Here is a 17,211-nt window from a genome sequence, read left to right as displayed (position 1 = left end):
GCGCTGATCTACGTGACAGTGAAAAGGTGGATGTGTCTGTTGAGGAAGAGGCTTTGATTAGTGGTGGTGCTCTTGTTGTTGCAGTTAATTAATGTGTGACTCTTGTGGTAAATGTATGCAAACGCATTTATGGGTCCACGTACGCATCGTTTTTTAGTAGCGTTGGAGAAATAAGTAGATAAATGCTAAGTGCTCTGTACATGTGCGGCTGATAACGCGTTTGATCTAATAATAGTGATCATTTAAGTACAATACATAATGTTAGCAGTACTTATAGCGGTTTGACATAATTATATTGATTCTACTATACGTAACACGAGCAAGTGTTGTTTGACATAATTATATTCAGGGCCGTAGCCACCAACTTTGTACTGGTCAGGTTTAATAATAAAAATGCGCGCGTTAGCGTTCTCTGAAGTCACAAGGGGTGATCGACAGGGAAACCGTACCAGTTGGCCTGGACTGAAAAACCCAATCATCGAATTTGATCTTGCCAACAAATCTATACATTGGGAGTCATGTTCAGTGAAAGATATTTGCGAGGTAGTCATGAAATGGATTGAATGTTCTCGTACTAATCGTTCAAAGGATTCCAAAATTCAACTTTAGGGATTTCCCGATGATCTTCTCAGCACTAATAAGATATCGCTAAACTTTAGTTGGACACCGCCATTATTACCCAATGGAGTACTGACTACTTACACGGCGTGTGTGAGTCAGACAGCTCTCCTAGATAACGAGGAACCAGTGTCAAACAGTGGAGCGTCTTTCTGTGAGCATGATATTGAAGTGAGTAGCTATAATTATATCAGTGTGGATGATCTTTCATCACACGTACTTACTCAGTAAGTATTTTGGTCTAACTCCTTCCATGCAAATAGGATTTTTCCTCAACCTATGCAGTAATTGATTATCTGTATTATACAATAACTATAATTTTCAGTACTGTGTGTGCTCGGAGTGTTGCAGTATAACTGCAGTTGAACTGGTTTCCTAGGTTTTGCCGATTGTTTTAGTATAGTTTAGTGTCAATTTCACGTAATGCACACATACGTATAAGGCCCTGTACCCACCCACCATCATAATACATGTTTAGACTACTGCACGAATAAATGTTCATAACTATGTGCCAATACGATGTTTCCAGGGTGATATGACTTCGGCAATGAAAGAGTTCAACTTTTTCAGAGATGGTGATTCTTACTGCCTGACCATTCAGGTGAGGCTGCATGCATGCCCTCTTATTCTCCCAAAAATGACTAGTCATAAATATTATTGTACTAATTAATGTGCTTGCAATTTCTTGATGAGTGTTTTTTTGCACAAACTGAGTACTAGTTCTCGTATTTAAACGTAGTCACATGATCAATTAATCATTCGATCTCTCTTAATTGCTCTCCAGATCAGACCTCGCAATGATTATGTGTTTGGGGAATGGAGTGAGCCTTCTCTGATCTATCTTGGAGTACCAGGTACGAATGTTTACATGCATACATGGTCTTTGCACCTTAAGTTTATATAGGTCACAATTATTGCTTATAAGTGAACTTCTTTTAACAAATAACTACAAGGGTTGTTCAATTAATTGTCTTATAATTCATATGGTCTTTAAGTCAAAATTATTGCCTATGTGAACTTCTTATTTATAGTTACAGGGTTGTTTGAATACCTTCATTTGCATAATAGAGTATATCCACTGCAAAAACACTTTTGTTAATTTAACAAACAAAAGTTTGTCCCGGTGATGAATCTCACATGACAGAATAATATTTGTTAGAATGACAAAGGTAAAACAACCTACAATGTTTTGTCATTCAAGCAAAGAAATTATGTCAAAACAACAAAGTATTATGTCATCTGAATTTCACCAATTTATTGTACTTCTATGTCAAAATAGCAAAGTGAATGCTGAATTAACACTGCTATAAAGTGAATTTCTTTGTTAAATTAACACTATACCTTTGTCATTTAATTAGTTGTTTTCTCGCGCACGTACGCACATGCAGAAGGTCAAACGGTATTAGAACAATGAGTTTATGATAGAATAAGATCACTGGATCACATGACATGCAGCACAATACATTTCTTCTGTCAGTAAATTGTTTTTAGTGTTCATCACTTAGCGTTTCTTGAAATTCCAGTACAGTGAACTGCAGGCGTTTCGTTTGGTTTCATGAACGCTACATCCCTCAGATCATTTTCGTCACAATAAGCCCCTACAGAACAAAAGATTGAAGTCACTATAGTTACCAACACATATGTAGTGTAAAATGTAAATAGTATAAGCTATCACCCCCATGGACGAAGTTGACCAGTGTAACTGACACGTGAGGACACATATACACACAAACTCGTAAATCAGTATGCTATAGCTATCACCCCATGGACGAAGTTGACCAGTCGAAACCAGTGTAACTGACACATGAGGACACATACACACAAAATCGTAAATCAGTATGCTAGCTATCACCCCATGGACGAAGTTGACCAGTCGAAACCAGTGTAACTGACACATGAGGACACATACACACAAACTCGTAAATCAGTATGCTAGCTATCACCCCATGGACGAAGTTGACCAGTCGAAACCAGTGTAACTGACACGTGAGGACACATACACACAAACTCGTAAATCAGTATGCTAGCTATCACCCCATGGACGAAGTTGACCAGTCGAAACCAGTGTAACTGACATGTGAGGACACATACACACAAACTGGTAAATTACAATGCTAGCTATCACCCCATGGACGAAGTTGACCAGTCGAAACCAGTGTAACTGACATGTGAGGACACATACACACAAACTGGTAAATTACAATGCTAGCTATCACCCCATGGACGAAGTTGACCAGTCGAAACCAGTGTAACTGACGCATGAGGACACATACACACAAACTGGTAAATTACAATGCTAGCTATCACCCCATGGACGAAGTTGACCAGTCAAAACCAGTGTAACTGACGCATGAGGACACATACACACAAACTGGTAAATTACAATGCTAGCTATCACCCCATGGACGAAGTTGACCAGTCGAAACCAGTGTAACTGACACGTGAGGACACATACACACAAACTGGTAAATTACACAATGCTAGCTATCACCCCATGGACGAAGTTGACCAGTCGAAACCAGTGTAACTGACACATGAGGACACATACACACAAACTGGTAAATTACAATGCTAGCTATCACCCCATGGACGAAGTTGACCAGTCGAAACCAGTGTAACTGACACATGAGGACACATGCACACAAACTCGTAAATCAGTATGCTAGCTATCACCCCATGGACGAAGTTGACCAGTCGAAACCAGTGTAACTGACACGTGAGGACACATACACACAAAATCGTAAATCAGTATGCTAGCTATCACCCCATGGACGAAGTTGACCAGTTGAAACCAGTGTAACTGACGCATGAGGACACATACACACAAACTGGTAAATTACAGTGCTAGCTATCACCCCATGGACGAAGTTGACCAGTCGAAACCAGTGTAACTGACACGTGAGGACACATACACACAAACTCGTAAATCAGTATGCTAACTATCACCCCATGGACGAAGTTGACCAGTCGAAACCAGTGTAACTGACACATGAGGACACATACACACAAACTCGTAAATCAGTATAATAGCTATCACCCCATGGACGAAGTTGACCAGTCGAAACCAGTGCATGAAGACACAAACTCGTAAATCAGTATGCTACAGATGAAGGTTAAAACCAGGGACAGTTGCCCTCTAGCTAGCTATATAGTTTTATGGAATCTGACATAACTTGCAAGTCGTTTCTTTGAGTCGATGAAGGTGGTTAAGTAGACTCCTAGCTGGTACACATTGTGGGGCCGAGGTACGGTAAAATCTGCAGCTGGAAGAAACACGTAAACACATTTATTTAGCAATGAGCAACATAACTTAAATCCTTTTTCTTTGAAGCTGGTACATGGTGGAGTTATACGCCGATACGGTATAGCAGTGATTTGTAAACTGTGAATTCAGAGAGTTTTGGGATCATGTACATGCCATGCGCCAACAGCATGCAATGGAACTTAACTTTTTTCTTTGAGATGGTGGTACTATCTACTCTTTAAGAAAATCTGAAAGAGAGTATTGGGCAATAAGTTGAGTTTAGCAATGAGCACTGACTAACTTGCAATTGTCTTTTCTTTCAAGCTGCAGATGCAGGTGACTCTTGACTCCTAGATCCTAGCTGGTGTACATGGAACACTAGTGGTAGCCCAGGGCCAGGGGTACAGGCATGCAGTCAGTGATGGTATAAAGCTGCATGAGCAGCTGCAGTCTGGTGCAGCTGCAAGCACCATGTGCTAAGTATGTTTGAGGCCTCGCCCTGCTTTCCTGAACGCCCCCTCATGCCACACCTATAGTTCCAGCTTATAATTATAGTCTCGAGGCCAAACTCTCCTTATCAGAATCTGGCCTCGAGACTAGCTAGAGTTAGAGGAGGCTGGAGAGAAGGTAGCCTCGATCCCAGGCCGCTCTTCAGGCCAGGCCTTGTGAAGGAGGCTAGAGAGAAGGCTGCCTGCACTGCACTGCACTGAAGGACTCTGGAGGCTCCTGACTTCTTCACTGCCACTGTAACTTACCATGCCCAGTCACAAGTCTCCAATTGCTACATACACAATTGAACATGAGCATGCAAAGATATAAGCATCAGGGCAACTGAGATGTTTCAGTGTAGACCATTTATTACGAGCTAGGGTAATCGAGTATAGGTTGAGTAGGTTGAATCAGTGATGCAAACTTGCACGTATCTTTTAGTAGAGTTCTAGCTGTAACTTTATAATTTGTTATTGTCACACATTAATGTTAATTTGACAATGAACGGTAACTTCCACTAAATGTGAGATCAACAACGCTTCGACAAAATGACAACACATGTGTTCAAATAACAATCTACCATTATAATAACAAATATTAATAGTTAGATAAACTATATTAATAGTTAAATAAACTATGATTTGTCGTTATAACAATAATTGCAGGAAATTGACAAACGTTTTGTCAAGATAACATTTTGTGCCGGTAGCAAACTGTGTCACAATAACAAAAGTGTTTTTGCTGTGTATCGAGTAATTATATACAAATCCTGTAACTGTTCGTACAGCATTTAATTAATTGTACATGTCATAATTAAATTTAGTATTGCCAGTCCTACCAATAATTATTATTAAGTGGGCAATGCCGTGCAGAGCAATGCTCTGTTTGCCAGTCCTACCAATATTATTAAGTGGGCAATGCCATGCAGAGCAATGTTCTGTCAAAAATGCAGACATTGATTGAAATGTCGCCCACAAGTCTGTGTTCAGTATATCTTATTGTTCCAAATATAGTATTCCAAATATAGTTGTTTCAGAGGTGTGCAGTTGCAAGATTGAAATTGATGTTCTTCACAATGAATGTTGAGTCTATTGCTTTGTTAGTGTTAACACACCTTTTCTTTGTACCTTGGCATATCAAAGAATTATCAGAGCTAGCGTTAGGCCTTCACACAAGTGCATCAAGGAAGTAGCACTGTTGCATCGAAGCTGTTTAGTCGTTGGGATTGTACAAAATGCAGTTAGCAACTTGCACACACGCTCTGAATAAGCCATGACCGTTTTTGGCTTTTATTAATTAACACATGCGTAATATTAAACTGTATATAGCTTCTTTTTAATATCTGAATACTAACAAGTTGGAGGGTGGGGTGACAGCAATGGCTATCGGTCGTTTGAAGGATGTTTGGATTATCCATCTCCAAGGCCTTTTGTCGTTAATTGTTTATTTATTTGTTAGAATCAGGTCCCCCACATAATTATAGCTATACGTATAGTCCTCCCTTACAATTGTAATTGAGATATTAATCATGAAGTGCAATCGATCACTCTCAGTATAGAAATGACCTGACTTTGTGGAAGCTTATACAGTGAGCTCTTTCAATTTCATAGTTTGTTATTAATTTTTGCCACCACATATAAAACAAAAATTTGGCTAGTCAATAAATTATGTGATTACGACTTTTCAAGTCAGTCATCCAGCAGCTTCTCATGGAGGAGCCTGTATATTAAAACACTTAACAGAAAATCACCCACATTGAGAGGTGATACAACGCGAGTGGAAAAAAGTTGTGAACTTGTATAATTCCAGCAAAAATTATGCATTGTGTATACCTGTATATTCATGAGTAGATACGTACTATTGCACCCATACATTTATATTCTATACTCTGATATTATACAGGCTCCTGTACAGACCCTCTACCCACTGACCCTCCACCCACTACTGACCCACCCACTGACCCACCTACAACCATGGAGAGTACAACAGACCCTCCAAACACGCCTTCTACTGGAGCTTTAAAACCCACCACCAATCGTAAGTGGAATGTAATCTATGTGATAGTACGTACGTGCATGTATGTACACAAGACTGTACACACAGTGTCTTCATACATGCATGCATGCATGTATATATACCAGTTTAAATAGTGTGTTTTTCGTTATAGGAGAACCTGAACTCCCATGCACTGTACACTGTTTCCAGTGCCATTATTATGGGTGCATGCGTGGGTGGGTTTAGGGTCAGTTTGCAAACAGTGCTACAATAAACCCGTCAATTTCTTGCAGCTGTGATCGTGATTGGCGTGTCTGTATTTGCTGCTGTGATTGTTGTGCTTTGTGCCTGCATCATATTCATCTTATTTTGCTACTGTGCGCGCAGGAGAAAAAGGAACTGGAGGCTCAATATTGTAAGTACTCGGCATACTCATGCATACATGCACTCGTCAATACTCATCGAATAAAATTTGTGGTGGAAGCGTTACTTAATAAATATTGTGTCATGCCAATTCAATTTGTGCACTATAACATTTAATAATCCGTTTGAATCTACACAAACCCCTCTGAACTTTGTTAGTTGGATTATATAAACTTCCTTGTTTTGGGTAATTGAAGTCTCAGGAGAAATTAAGTCAGCTAATTTTTGGTGTGACGACAGATCTCATGATATTGCAAGGTGTTCATGTGGGGTAGTTTATGCATGTACACACCCAGCTCTGCTGACTAGATGTATAGTCTCTGCAAGCCCTCAAGTGCAATACATTATGTCAGGGTTATTATGTCAGAGTTATATTATTATTAACAGCGACTCTCACATGCACACATCCGATGCATGTGTGTATAAAATTATTGCCTGTCTAAAGTCTGGTTGGATTACTGCAAGTTTCAAAACCAAAAACGTGGCATTGTCTTCGTGAAGTTTTAACGCTGATATGTATACCCTAAACACGCACTGCTGTGTATTTTTCCTGTAACAACTGCATATTATAGTTCCTGTATAATTTAATTATTACGTAGTCTTGTTTTCATTGGCATGTACTCCACTAGATAATTATTTCTCATGTCACACCTTCTAGTTAATATCATTGGAAGCTGGTTAACCACTCCCTTGTTTAGGTACAACCAACAAAGTGTTTCTGCGTAGATTCTTATCACAGAATTGTGGCTTTGTTTGTATAGCAACAATCAACATCATTTCCTCTCTGGCAGTCATATAGTTGTATAGTTGTTACCTGTTTTGTCTTCAGTAAACCCTTCAGTACTTTTAAGGTGGCACTTTTTATGTAAGAAATTTTCCTTGTTGCTATGATGCGTTACTACATGCTGCGGGTTGCACTAAATGTTCGCATGCACACATTCTTACATTCGCTTAATTTTATACATATTGTAATTCACACGCGCCTAGTCAATACATCACTCCATGCACACACACATACATACGTATAAACACACACACCACACACACAGCTCCACGACCCGTCTGGGATGGATCTCATGTTTAGTCGAGACCCTCATCGCCACCTGCTCACTCAAACACCCACTGACCCCCAATTCCCTGAAATTGACGAGTGGGAAATATCAGCATCGGAGATTATCATAGAGGACTCCTTAGGGGAGGGTGCTTTCGGAGAAGTGTACAAGGGTGTAGTCAAGGGGCCGATAAGGTGTACCAGAGTGCAGCCTTCTTTGAGGAATGCTATTGCAGTACCTGTGGCTATCAAGTTGCTCAAAGGTACGTACAATAGTTATGGATCCAACATTGTAGTTGGGAGAACTATATTAAACAACTACCACGTCAATTGTGTGCTGAGCATGTGAACAGAGTTACATTTTGTCTAGAATAAACGAATTATTCCTCAAGAAATGCAGTCTAAATTGTAGGTTTTCCACACAATTTTGATGTATGTCTACCACTTTAATAGTTTGTAGTGTCCGTTCACACTCAACTATTGGATAAGTAGGTTTAATTTGTCTTGGTATGGCAAAATACGGGTGCAGTCCGTATACACCTAGCATATTCTCCCACCAAACAAATTCAAATTTACCTGTTCTGTTTGTTGATGTGACTGCACAGTGCACATTCTAACTGATTGTTGGCCAACAGTTTCAACCTAATGCGATTAATATTGTTATGCAATTACAGATACAATGTAAGACTGGGCAAGTATAGTACTAAGAAGCTCTAAACAATAAGATCTGCAGTAACCATGCATGCTCAGGTATATTAAGGACTGGGACCTTCAATTATTGCTGAATCAGCTAAAACGCAGCCACGCCCACGATTTTTAATATGTTTTGTGTGTAAAAATTTTGTGCAGCTACATATCTTTTTTAGTTCTAAAAACGGTGTTCTAAACCTTCCTTTTAGCTCTTAATTCTTAGTGTAGTAGGTAGTTCAAAGGCTTAAGCAGACATATCCGCTGGGAGAGAGCATCATGTTCTATTTAGAGTAAGTTATTAGCCTATAAAAATAAAAATGTCACTTATTGTCAGCTGTAAGACTAAGTTTTGTGCAAAATCTCACCTTTGGCCAAAGAAGTGGCTCTCTCCCAACAGTCACTTTTCTTTCGACAGTACTGCACAAAGCGTACCTCAAGGCAAGACATTAAAGATACCATGTGAAAGAGCAGCCCAATGTGCATGTAATAGATTGGTGCAAGAAGCAGGAAACAAACTGCAAAGGGAAGAGAGTTAAAATATAAAATACGACTATCCATTAAATTTTTACATTGCATTGAGTCAAAGATCAAGAGTAGCCATGAAGCAAATAGTTTCTCTGAGACTACCATTACCTCTCGCTCTACTGTTGATTTGTGTCTATTGTACAGTATCTGTTGTCAGTACTGCCACTGGCAGTGGAGATGTTGATCAAGAGGGATCTACCATGCCAGACTACACCAGCACAACTACTGAAGCTGAAACTCACTCTACCACAATAGCTCAAACCAGACCCACAACTGCGACTTCTATTGCGGATATGCAGACAACCACTGATTCTGAACAAGAAATTATCACTGTGCAGTCAAGTGGAACAACTGACGTAGCTGTTACTGAAACTACCACAGTTACAAGTCGACCTCCTTCAACATTTCAAACTGCGACAATTTTACCCCAAACCGAGTCAACTACCGGTCAACTTGATTCAACAGCTGATACATCTGCTGGGTCTGTTACCACAGAAGAGCTAGCTTCAATTCAGGCAAACACAGCTACCACACAAGCAGCTCCCGTTACAACTGAACATCTCGTTACCACAGCTCCTACCAGACCCGCTAGGCCTACAGTCGCTGCAACGGAAGAACCAATTCAGGCAAACACAGCTACCACACAAGCAGATCCCGTTACAACTGAACATCTCGTCACCACAGCTCCTACCAGACCAGCTAGGTCTACAGTCGCTACAACAGAAGAACCAATTCAGGCAAACACAGCTACCACACAAGCAGCTCCCGTTACAACTGATCATCTTGTTACCACAATTTCTACCAGACCAGCTAGGCCTACAGTCGCTACAACAGAAGAACCAAACACAGCTACCTCACAAGCAGCTCCCGTTACAACTGAACACCTCGTTACCACAGGTCCTACCAGACCAGCTAGGCCTACAGTCGCTACAACAGAAGAACCAAACACAGCTACCACACAAGCAGCTCCCGTTACAACTGAACATCTCGTTACCACAGCTCCTACCAGACCAGCTAGGCCTACAGTCGCTGAAACAGAAGAACCAATTCAGGCAAACACAGCTACCACACAAGCAGCTCCCGTTACAACTGAACATCTCGTCACCACAGCTCCTACCAGACCAGCTAGGCCTACAGTTGCTGCAACAGAAGAACCAATTCAGGCAAACACAGCTACCACACAAGCAGATCCCGTTACAACTGATCATCTCGTCACCACCGGTCCTACCAGACCAGCTAGGCCTACAGTCGCTGCAACAGAAGAACCAAACACAGCTACCACACAAGCAGCTCCCTTTACAACTGATCATCTCGTCACCACAGCTCCTACCAGACCAGCTAGGCCTACAGTCGCTGCAACAGAAGACCCAAACACAGCTACCACACAAGCAGCTCCCGTTACAACTGATCATCTCGTTACCACAATTCCTACCAGACCAGCTAGGCCTACAGTCGCTACAACCACACAAGCAGCTCCCGTTACAACTGAACACCTCGTCACCACAGGTCCTACCAGACCAGCTAGGCCTACAGACGCTACAACAGAAGAACTTCAAGCAAATGTAACGACCACACAGACAGCACTGCTCACAACTGGCGTCCCAGTTTCAACCAGGCCTGTAGCAACCACTACAACTGAAGAGATAGCATCAATTCAGGCTGACTCCGACACCACAGGTGCTCCTACTGAAGGCACTACAGAACCTCCAGAATGTCGTGTCCCTGCCTACTCCAGCATCAACTATGAGACCACGTATAGCAGCAGAGTCACTGATGATAGTCTGCTTGTTGTGGAGGGAAAGTGCTATGTTGAGTGTATTTTGGACGTTTCATGAAATCCCACCTTAGGAGTAAGTGTACAGCTGCCTATACTAATTACATGTACACCTAGACAATATTCTTATGTACTCGAATCTCTTTACTTTACGCAATTGATTGCACTCACAGGGTAAAGTTGTACCGAATAATCAGTTTCCACCCTGGCCGTTCTCCACCCTGAAACCTCAAAATTGTAACCCTCATAAGTTTGTGAGTCACTCATGCTTGTCATTCAATTGTGTTCAGACAACTTTCACTGACACAAATTGTCCAATAATAAAAAAAAAAGTAGAAAGCATGTGCGTGTATGTGTTTATATGTGCACACACTGTTTATGAGTAATTGTTTATGAGTTCTGTGGTACCTTCAGTAGGAGCATCTGTGGTGTCGGAGTCAGCCTGAATTGATGCTATCTCTTCAGTTGTAGTGGTTGCTACAGGCCTGGTTGAAACTGGGACGTCAGTTGTGAGCAGTGCTGTCTGTGCGGTCGTTACATTTGCTTGAAGTTTTTCTGTTGTAGCGACTGTAGGCCTAGCTGGTCTGGTAGGACCTGTGGTGACGAGGTGTTCAGTTGTAACGGGACCTGCTTGTGTGGTAGCTGTGTTTGGTTCTTCTGTTGTAGCGACTGTAGGCCTAGCTGGTCTGGTAGGAGCTGTGGTAACGAGATGTTCAGTTGTAACGGGAGCTGCTTGTGTGGTAGCTGTGTTTGCCTGAATTGGTTCTTCTGTTGTAGCGTCTGTAGGCCTAGCTGGTCTGATAGGACCTGTGGTGACGAGGTGTTCAGTTGTAACGGGACCTGCTTGTGTGGTAGCTGTGTTTGGTTCTTCTGTTGTAGCGACTGTAGGCCTAGCTGGTCTGGTAGGAGCTGTGGTAACGAGATGTTCAGTTGTAACGGGAGCTGCTTGTGTGGTAGCTGTGTTTGCCTGAATTGGTTCTTCTGTTGTAGCGTCTGTAGGCCTAGCTGGTCTGGTAGGACCGGTGGTGACGAGGTGTTCAGTTGTAACGGGAGCTGCTTGTGTGGTAGCTGTGTTTGGTTCTTCTGTTGTAGCGACTGTAGGCCTAGTTGGTCTGGTAGGACCGGTGGTGACGAGATGTTCAGTTGTAACGGGAGCTGCTTGTGTGGTAGCTGTGTTTGGTTCTTCTGTTGTAGCGACTGTAGGCCTAGTTGGTCTGGTAGAACCTGAAACCTCAAAATTGTAACCCTCATAAGTTTGTGAGTCACTCATGCTTGTCATTCAATTGTGTTTAGACAACTTTCACTGACATAAATTGTCCAATAATAAAAAAAAAGTAGAAGGCATGTGCGTGTATGTGTTTATATGTGCACACACTGTTTATGAGTAATTGGCTCATACTACTGTACTTATTATTTTCATGTATGCATGCAGGTTCACGAGTGCACTAGAGGGTGCCTTGTACTCCACGATGATATTCCACCATCTCCCAACATCGCCTGCCGACAAGACTGCGTGAGTGTAGACTGTGTAGTTTTATACCTTAGAATAGAGAATCGAACATTATAAAATTATACTCAAATTAGTATGGTTGTATACATATTTCATGATGCATGACTTTGCTTAACAGAGTGAACATTGTCAGAACGAGTGTGATGCTATTCAGTGCGACAACCCAGATTCTGATGAGTGGTGGGTCCGACAGAACTGCCCCATCACTTGTGTGAGTGGCTTGGGGGTGTGTTTAAAGAGGCGTGATGGTGTAGAGGAAACATGTTCTCTATAATTTTTATAGTGCATACTGATAATTTCTTAATTGCATCATTTTCAGGGTTCAGGCAATAGTTGCGATGACGGTTGCCAACTCTCTTTAAACTGTACATCAACAGGTATGTTATCAAGAGTGAGCTTTTGAAAAAAGAGTTTCGTGTACTATCTAGGTAGCAATAATTATACTGATAATTCGGAGTCTTAAAAGATAACACTTGCTCAATGATTGTAATACCGTATAGCGCGAAATTTTCGAGGGGCTTAATTTTCGCGGATTTCGTGGGTTAACAACCCTACACGAAAATTTAAGTCCACGAAAATTGTTCTTTAATTAGAATTACCTGCTATAACGTGCAAAGATTTAAAGGCGTGGCTTCCGGTAAGCAGTCATTCCGCGAACATTGTGCAACGAAATGCTTTTAGAGGCCAATCCACGAAATATAAGTGCCTCGAAAATTTCGCGCTATACGATAGTTGACAAAATTAATATGTACAGTGTGTATGAGAATTAAATTTGGCACACCGTTTTATACGAAGAATTACAGTACTTTATTTGCTTAAACACACTGCATGACTTACCATATCATTATCATTATGTCATTATGTTTTCTCTAGAGTGCAATCGACCACTGAACCCCATTGCCCCGCCCACCTTAGTCCAAACCGAGGGTAGTGATAGAGCGGGAGTATTCAGCGTGAACATATCCGGGTCTGTGCCCTCCTCCCCCTCTCTGACCACACCCGGCGTTGTGTTCCTATTTGAGATCCTGGATCACACCACAAGCAACTATTCCTACTATTGGGTGGTGAGCCTGCTTGTGTATCTGCATGCAGTGTTATTGCAACTACTAGTGGGGTACAATTATTCCTACTATTATATTTGAAATAGGCATAACATTCAACTCCAACTACGCTTGATGCTGGGTAGTAAGAGGCTGTAACTTATAAGAATTCCTTTAAAGTTAGTCATTGTGCGTTTTTTTCTTCCCAAAAACAACACACTTACTCTGACACTGCATGTATATAATATAGCTAGTATAGGAAAGGAAATTCCCATTGCTTTATTTTTTTTTATTGTGCACACTTCAATTAAATTGTGTAAATGCCATATGTGACACGTATATACCTATGGAGATAATTAAGTGTCTACTCTGATCAGGTTGACCCAGCACTAAGCCTGGACCTGGCGGACTTTGCCTGTAGAGAAGTGTCTGTCAGATTTGCCGTGCTCAGCGTAAACGGACTCTCTGATTTCTCAGGACCAACTCGAATACAACAAATTTATGGAGGTAACGATGATACGTATGTACATAGCATAATTATAGTACACATGCATGCATGTATCCTACCACATGCATGTCAATGTATCGCAAAGCCTGCACGTAAGTATACTATACCCAGTTAAAAATTACTAATAGCTAGCTTTTACCGTTTATTTTGAAAGGCTTAAAAGAGTGTGCTGTGTATTATATAGTGTTTGAGTTAATAGCACACTTGTATAGTGGGTGGTAGTGGGTGTGTGTGAGCTACGGATATAGATTGTCATTTTCATGTGACTATGGATATGAACACATCATATGAATGGGTGGCATGATGGTCAGTACATGTAGTTGCGGTATGTAAACTACATGCATTGTAGTATATAGTACAATAAAAGCTTCACAAGCTAGACGTCTGCTCAGGGGAATAAAAACTGCCATGGTAACTGGGTTATTAGTTTGTAGTGTATGTATATACAGTGGCATAGAAAGCAATTTCTCAATGGGGGGGGCTCTAGTGTTTTGAATGGAAAAAAGTACAGCTACCTACATAGTGCAGCTTCATAAGTCATCTCTAGCCTAGAAAGATGGGGGGGGGGCTCCAGCCCTTGGAGCCCCCACCTTCCTACACCACTGATATAGTTATATAGATTTATGCATTACATGCATGTGTATAATTCTCAATCTTGCTTTACTTCACTAGAGTAGTAATACATGTTGTGCGTCATGTGTGTAGTTTGTGTTTACGCAAAGCTTTTAAGAAGCAATAATTAATTGTTTAAATTGTTACAGCCTTGAGAATTAATTATACCGGCCCGCAAGACTACACCCAACCAACATTTGTGTGCTGCATGGCTAACTTACACTCTAAAAACGTTGGTGTGCCACATTTGTCCCAATACACACACCAGTTTTGGTGTGACGTGCACACCAAAATTTTGGTGTGCACGTCACACTACAATTGGTGTGACTGTCATACTTAAATTGGTGTGCTAGATTATTAACGGTGTGAGGGTCACACCTAAATTAGTGTGCTATTTCAGTACTGGTGCATGTGAATTGCACAATGCCAAAAACAGGCCAAAATTGTACAAAAAGAATAATAAAAGTAAACTATTCCACAATGTCATACATGTTTGTTCTGTTTCTCAGTTCTGCTGTTTCTTCATCACAAGGACTTTGCATTTCTGTTTTCTTCAGGAGTATATTGCCTGTTCTGTTTCTTCATCACAAGAACTTCATTTCTGTTTTCTTCAGGAGTATATTGTCTGTTCTGTTTCTTCATCACTTCATTTCTGTTTTCTTCACGGGTATATTGTTTTGTGTTTATTCATCACCAAGACTTCTCTACGAGTATTCAGTTGTACTTGATTCTGCATGTCAAATACGTAAACATTTTAATTTTGTACGACTATAAAATTATTATTGTTTGCCACAGAACATGGCGACCAACATACGATCACAACTTTGAAAAACACATAACTAAAAAGCTGAGCTGACCTCGACAAATTCACGAAAACGTATACAATGCAACAACACCATATATATTAACGTACTTGTGCATGTCCTGTTTCACTAAACTAGTATCTTTTTAGGGCGCTTTGTTACCTGCGTTGTAAAAACAAAACATGAGTTACAAAAGATACCGGCATGCAAGCATTTAGATGAGATTTCCTACCTTTCTAGTTTTGTAGTCGATATCCAGCTGTATTGCCACACTGTACCAGTCAGCAGTGATTGCATTCTTCACTTTTTCTAGTGGTAGCAAGTCTTCTCCTGCATGTGGTGATGAACCATGAAGTCACAACTTGTAATTGCAAACATACAAACCTGTATCATCTGTAGCAGGAGGTTCTGGGAATACAGAGAGATCAACCTCGCTGTGAGCCACACCCGCTAGGTCCTGCATGCAGGGGACCAAATAATGTAGACATAATTATACACATGCATGAATGAACTATATTCTAGAAAATAGTAGTTTTTCAGTGTTATCTCAACAATGGAAAGGATGTTCTTGGTATCAAAATGTAGCCCATTTATCTGTAAACTTAATACAGAAATTTAAAAGCAAAGCTTTTTCAGAAGTTATTACTCTATCCAAAAGTGTACGTAAAAACCAGTAAATCATAAATTACGTGCACTGTGGACATTTGTAAGACCCATAAAAGATGGTCAGGAAACCTAAACCATGCATTGAATAATTATGTGATGAAATCTAGGACCTTAGCTGTATATACAAGATTACTGTTTTATTACTCTAACTGACTACTGCCCTTTGCAGCTCACTTGAAAGTTTGGGGCAAATAGCAAAAAACCACTTGAGATAAGTGTAACAGTTTACATAAGTATAAACCACAATACTAGAGCAAGGAACAAAGTTTAAATTTTGGAACAGAAGATTCTATAGAGAGTAGATTGCCTAGCCTAGTTAGAAGCCGCTGTGATGTTGCAGTATAATTTTCATTTATGATTTTTAATTGAGACTAATGGGTAATAATTATAAATTGGAGACTAATAGGTACAATGCATGAGACTTGGAGACTACTCTAGACTAGATAGTAAAGGAAAGGGATTGGAAACGCATTACGTCATACGGCTCAATCCTACTGACGGATCGTAGCCTCGATTACAGGCCCTTCATTGCGGCGTAAATCGAAGCCACATAGTATAATTATGAGAGTATCTCAAGCTGGAGCTCTAAGCATGTCTATAAGCTCATACTATGGACAGTGTAGTTTTAAAGGATAAGGGCTTCATGATGGCATCCATATCAGTAAAAAAACTAGATCTATCATAATTATTTTAGTTACATATAAACACGACAACAATGTATTTATTATTATTACTAAACTCCCTTTGTGAGTCTTGACACTAATCATAAGTGTATACTGTACTCTAAGGGATGTCAAATACTAAGTAAGTTACAGGTATACTAAGTCCCATAGTATATACCTGCCCCATGTAGATCTTACTATAGTTGTCTAAGGTCAACTGTTTGCATTACTCATAATTATAATTATAGGCTTTGGAAAATTATATGCCCACTATAATATTATAGTTAAAAGCTATTATATGTTTTTAAGCACTGCCTAACGCTTGTCATAACACTGTCAAGTACGTAAACCTAAAACTCCCTTCCTCCCTTTGCAGTTAAATCATTCGTTGACATGGTAAAGTACCTGTTTATGCACCCTCCCTGACGTAAAGTGCTTTTTGAGTGAGCGAATCAGCGGAGTTCTGCCAGAATACTGAAGCATGCAGAGACGTGAGCTGTGGTAACAAATGACAACAATAAAGACTACACAAAAGAAAAACCATGCACAAGCAGATCAAAAGAAGGGAAACATTATTGTAATTAATTTTAATACACATAAT

General features: G+C 40.5%; 3 protein-coding genes and 2 long non-coding RNA genes across 7 annotated transcripts; 2 read left to right on the top strand and 3 right to left on the bottom strand.

Moving 5' to 3' along the window:
* Window positions 1-622: 622 nt before the first annotated feature.
* Window positions 623-8,184, top strand: LOC135347958 (uncharacterized). Its single transcript, XM_064546116.1, has 6 exons — window positions 623-789; window positions 1,148-1,219; window positions 1,403-1,472; window positions 6,254-6,388; window positions 6,640-6,761; window positions 7,819-8,184. The coding sequence occupies exons 2-6, from the start codon at window positions 1,154-1,156 to the stop codon at window positions 8,167-8,169; spliced, it is 744 nt and encodes a 247-aa protein (XP_064402186.1). The 5' UTR covers window positions 623-789; window positions 1,148-1,153; the 3' UTR covers window positions 8,170-8,184.
* Window positions 2,030-4,356, bottom strand: LOC135348007 (uncharacterized). Of its 2 annotated transcripts, none has more exons than XR_010398598.1 (2): window positions 4,164-4,356; window positions 2,030-4,110 (listed from the first exon to the last, which is right to left on the bottom strand). It is a non-coding gene; the product is annotated as an uncharacterized LOC135348007 (long non-coding RNA). The 2 variants fall into 2 exon arrangements; XR_010398599.1 differs by having other exon boundaries at window positions 4,168-4,356.
* An 890-nt stretch (window positions 8,185-9,074) lies between the features above and the next one.
* Window positions 9,075-15,276, top strand: LOC135347872 (mucin-2-like). Of its 2 annotated transcripts, XM_064545978.1 has the most exons (8): window positions 9,075-10,885; window positions 10,983-11,063; window positions 12,242-12,322; window positions 12,438-12,530; window positions 12,639-12,696; window positions 13,193-13,383; window positions 13,737-13,866; window positions 14,989-15,276. In XM_064545978.1, exon 1 carries the CDS (start codon window positions 9,110-9,112, stop codon window positions 10,868-10,870), a length of 1,761 nt encoding a protein of 586 aa, XP_064402048.1. In that variant the 5' UTR covers window positions 9,075-9,109; the 3' UTR covers window positions 10,871-10,885; window positions 10,983-11,063; window positions 12,242-12,322; window positions 12,438-12,530; window positions 12,639-12,696; window positions 13,193-13,383; window positions 13,737-13,866; window positions 14,989-15,276. The 2 variants fall into 2 exon arrangements, with proteins under 2 accessions (XP_064402048.1, XP_064402049.1); XM_064545979.1 differs by lacking the exons at window positions 12,242-12,322; window positions 12,438-12,530; window positions 12,639-12,696; ... (1 more) ...; window positions 13,737-13,866; window positions 14,989-15,276 and adding an exon at window positions 11,224-11,432.
* Window positions 11,186-12,079, bottom strand: LOC135348150 (proteoglycan 4-like). The gene has a single exon (XM_064546328.1). It carries the CDS (start codon window positions 12,077-12,079, stop codon window positions 11,186-11,188), a length of 894 nt encoding a protein of 297 aa, XP_064402398.1.
* On the bottom strand, window positions 15,123-15,799 carry LOC135348015 (uncharacterized). The gene is made up of 3 exons (XR_010398615.1): window positions 15,667-15,799; window positions 15,515-15,612; window positions 15,123-15,209 (listed from the first exon to the last, which is right to left on the bottom strand). It is a non-coding gene; the product is annotated as an uncharacterized LOC135348015 (long non-coding RNA).
* Window positions 15,800-17,211: the final 1,412 nt, after the last annotated feature.

The sequence above is a fragment of the Halichondria panicea genome, chromosome 14, assembly GCF_963675165.1.
Source record: "Halichondria panicea chromosome 14, odHalPani1.1, whole genome shotgun sequence".
Taxonomy (NCBI): Eukaryota; Metazoa; Porifera; class Demospongiae; order Suberitida; family Halichondriidae; genus Halichondria; species Halichondria panicea.
This window is presented reverse-complemented; position numbering and strand designations above follow the sequence as displayed.

Bases quoted from the DNA above. Each gene is read 5' to 3' on its own strand.
- LOC135347872 (XM_064545978.1), top strand. From the start codon at position 9,110: ATGAAGCAAATAGTTTCTCTGAGACTACCATTACCTCTCGCTCTACTG.
- LOC135347958 (XM_064546116.1), top strand. From the start codon at position 1,154: ATGACTTCGGCAATGAAAGAGTTCAACTTTTTCAGAGATGGTGATTCT. The intron at 1,220-1,402 runs GTGAGGCTGCAT...ATTGCTCTCCAG, and splicing joins CTTACTGCCTGACCATTCAG to ATCAGACCTCGCAATGATTA. The intron at 1,473-6,253 runs GTACGAATGTTT...GATATTATACAG, and splicing joins GATCTATCTTGGAGTACCAG to GCTCCTGTACAGACCCTCTA.
- LOC135348150 (XM_064546328.1), bottom strand. From the start codon at position 12,079: ATGAGTGACTCACAAACTTATGAGGGTTACAATTTTGAGGTTTCAGGT.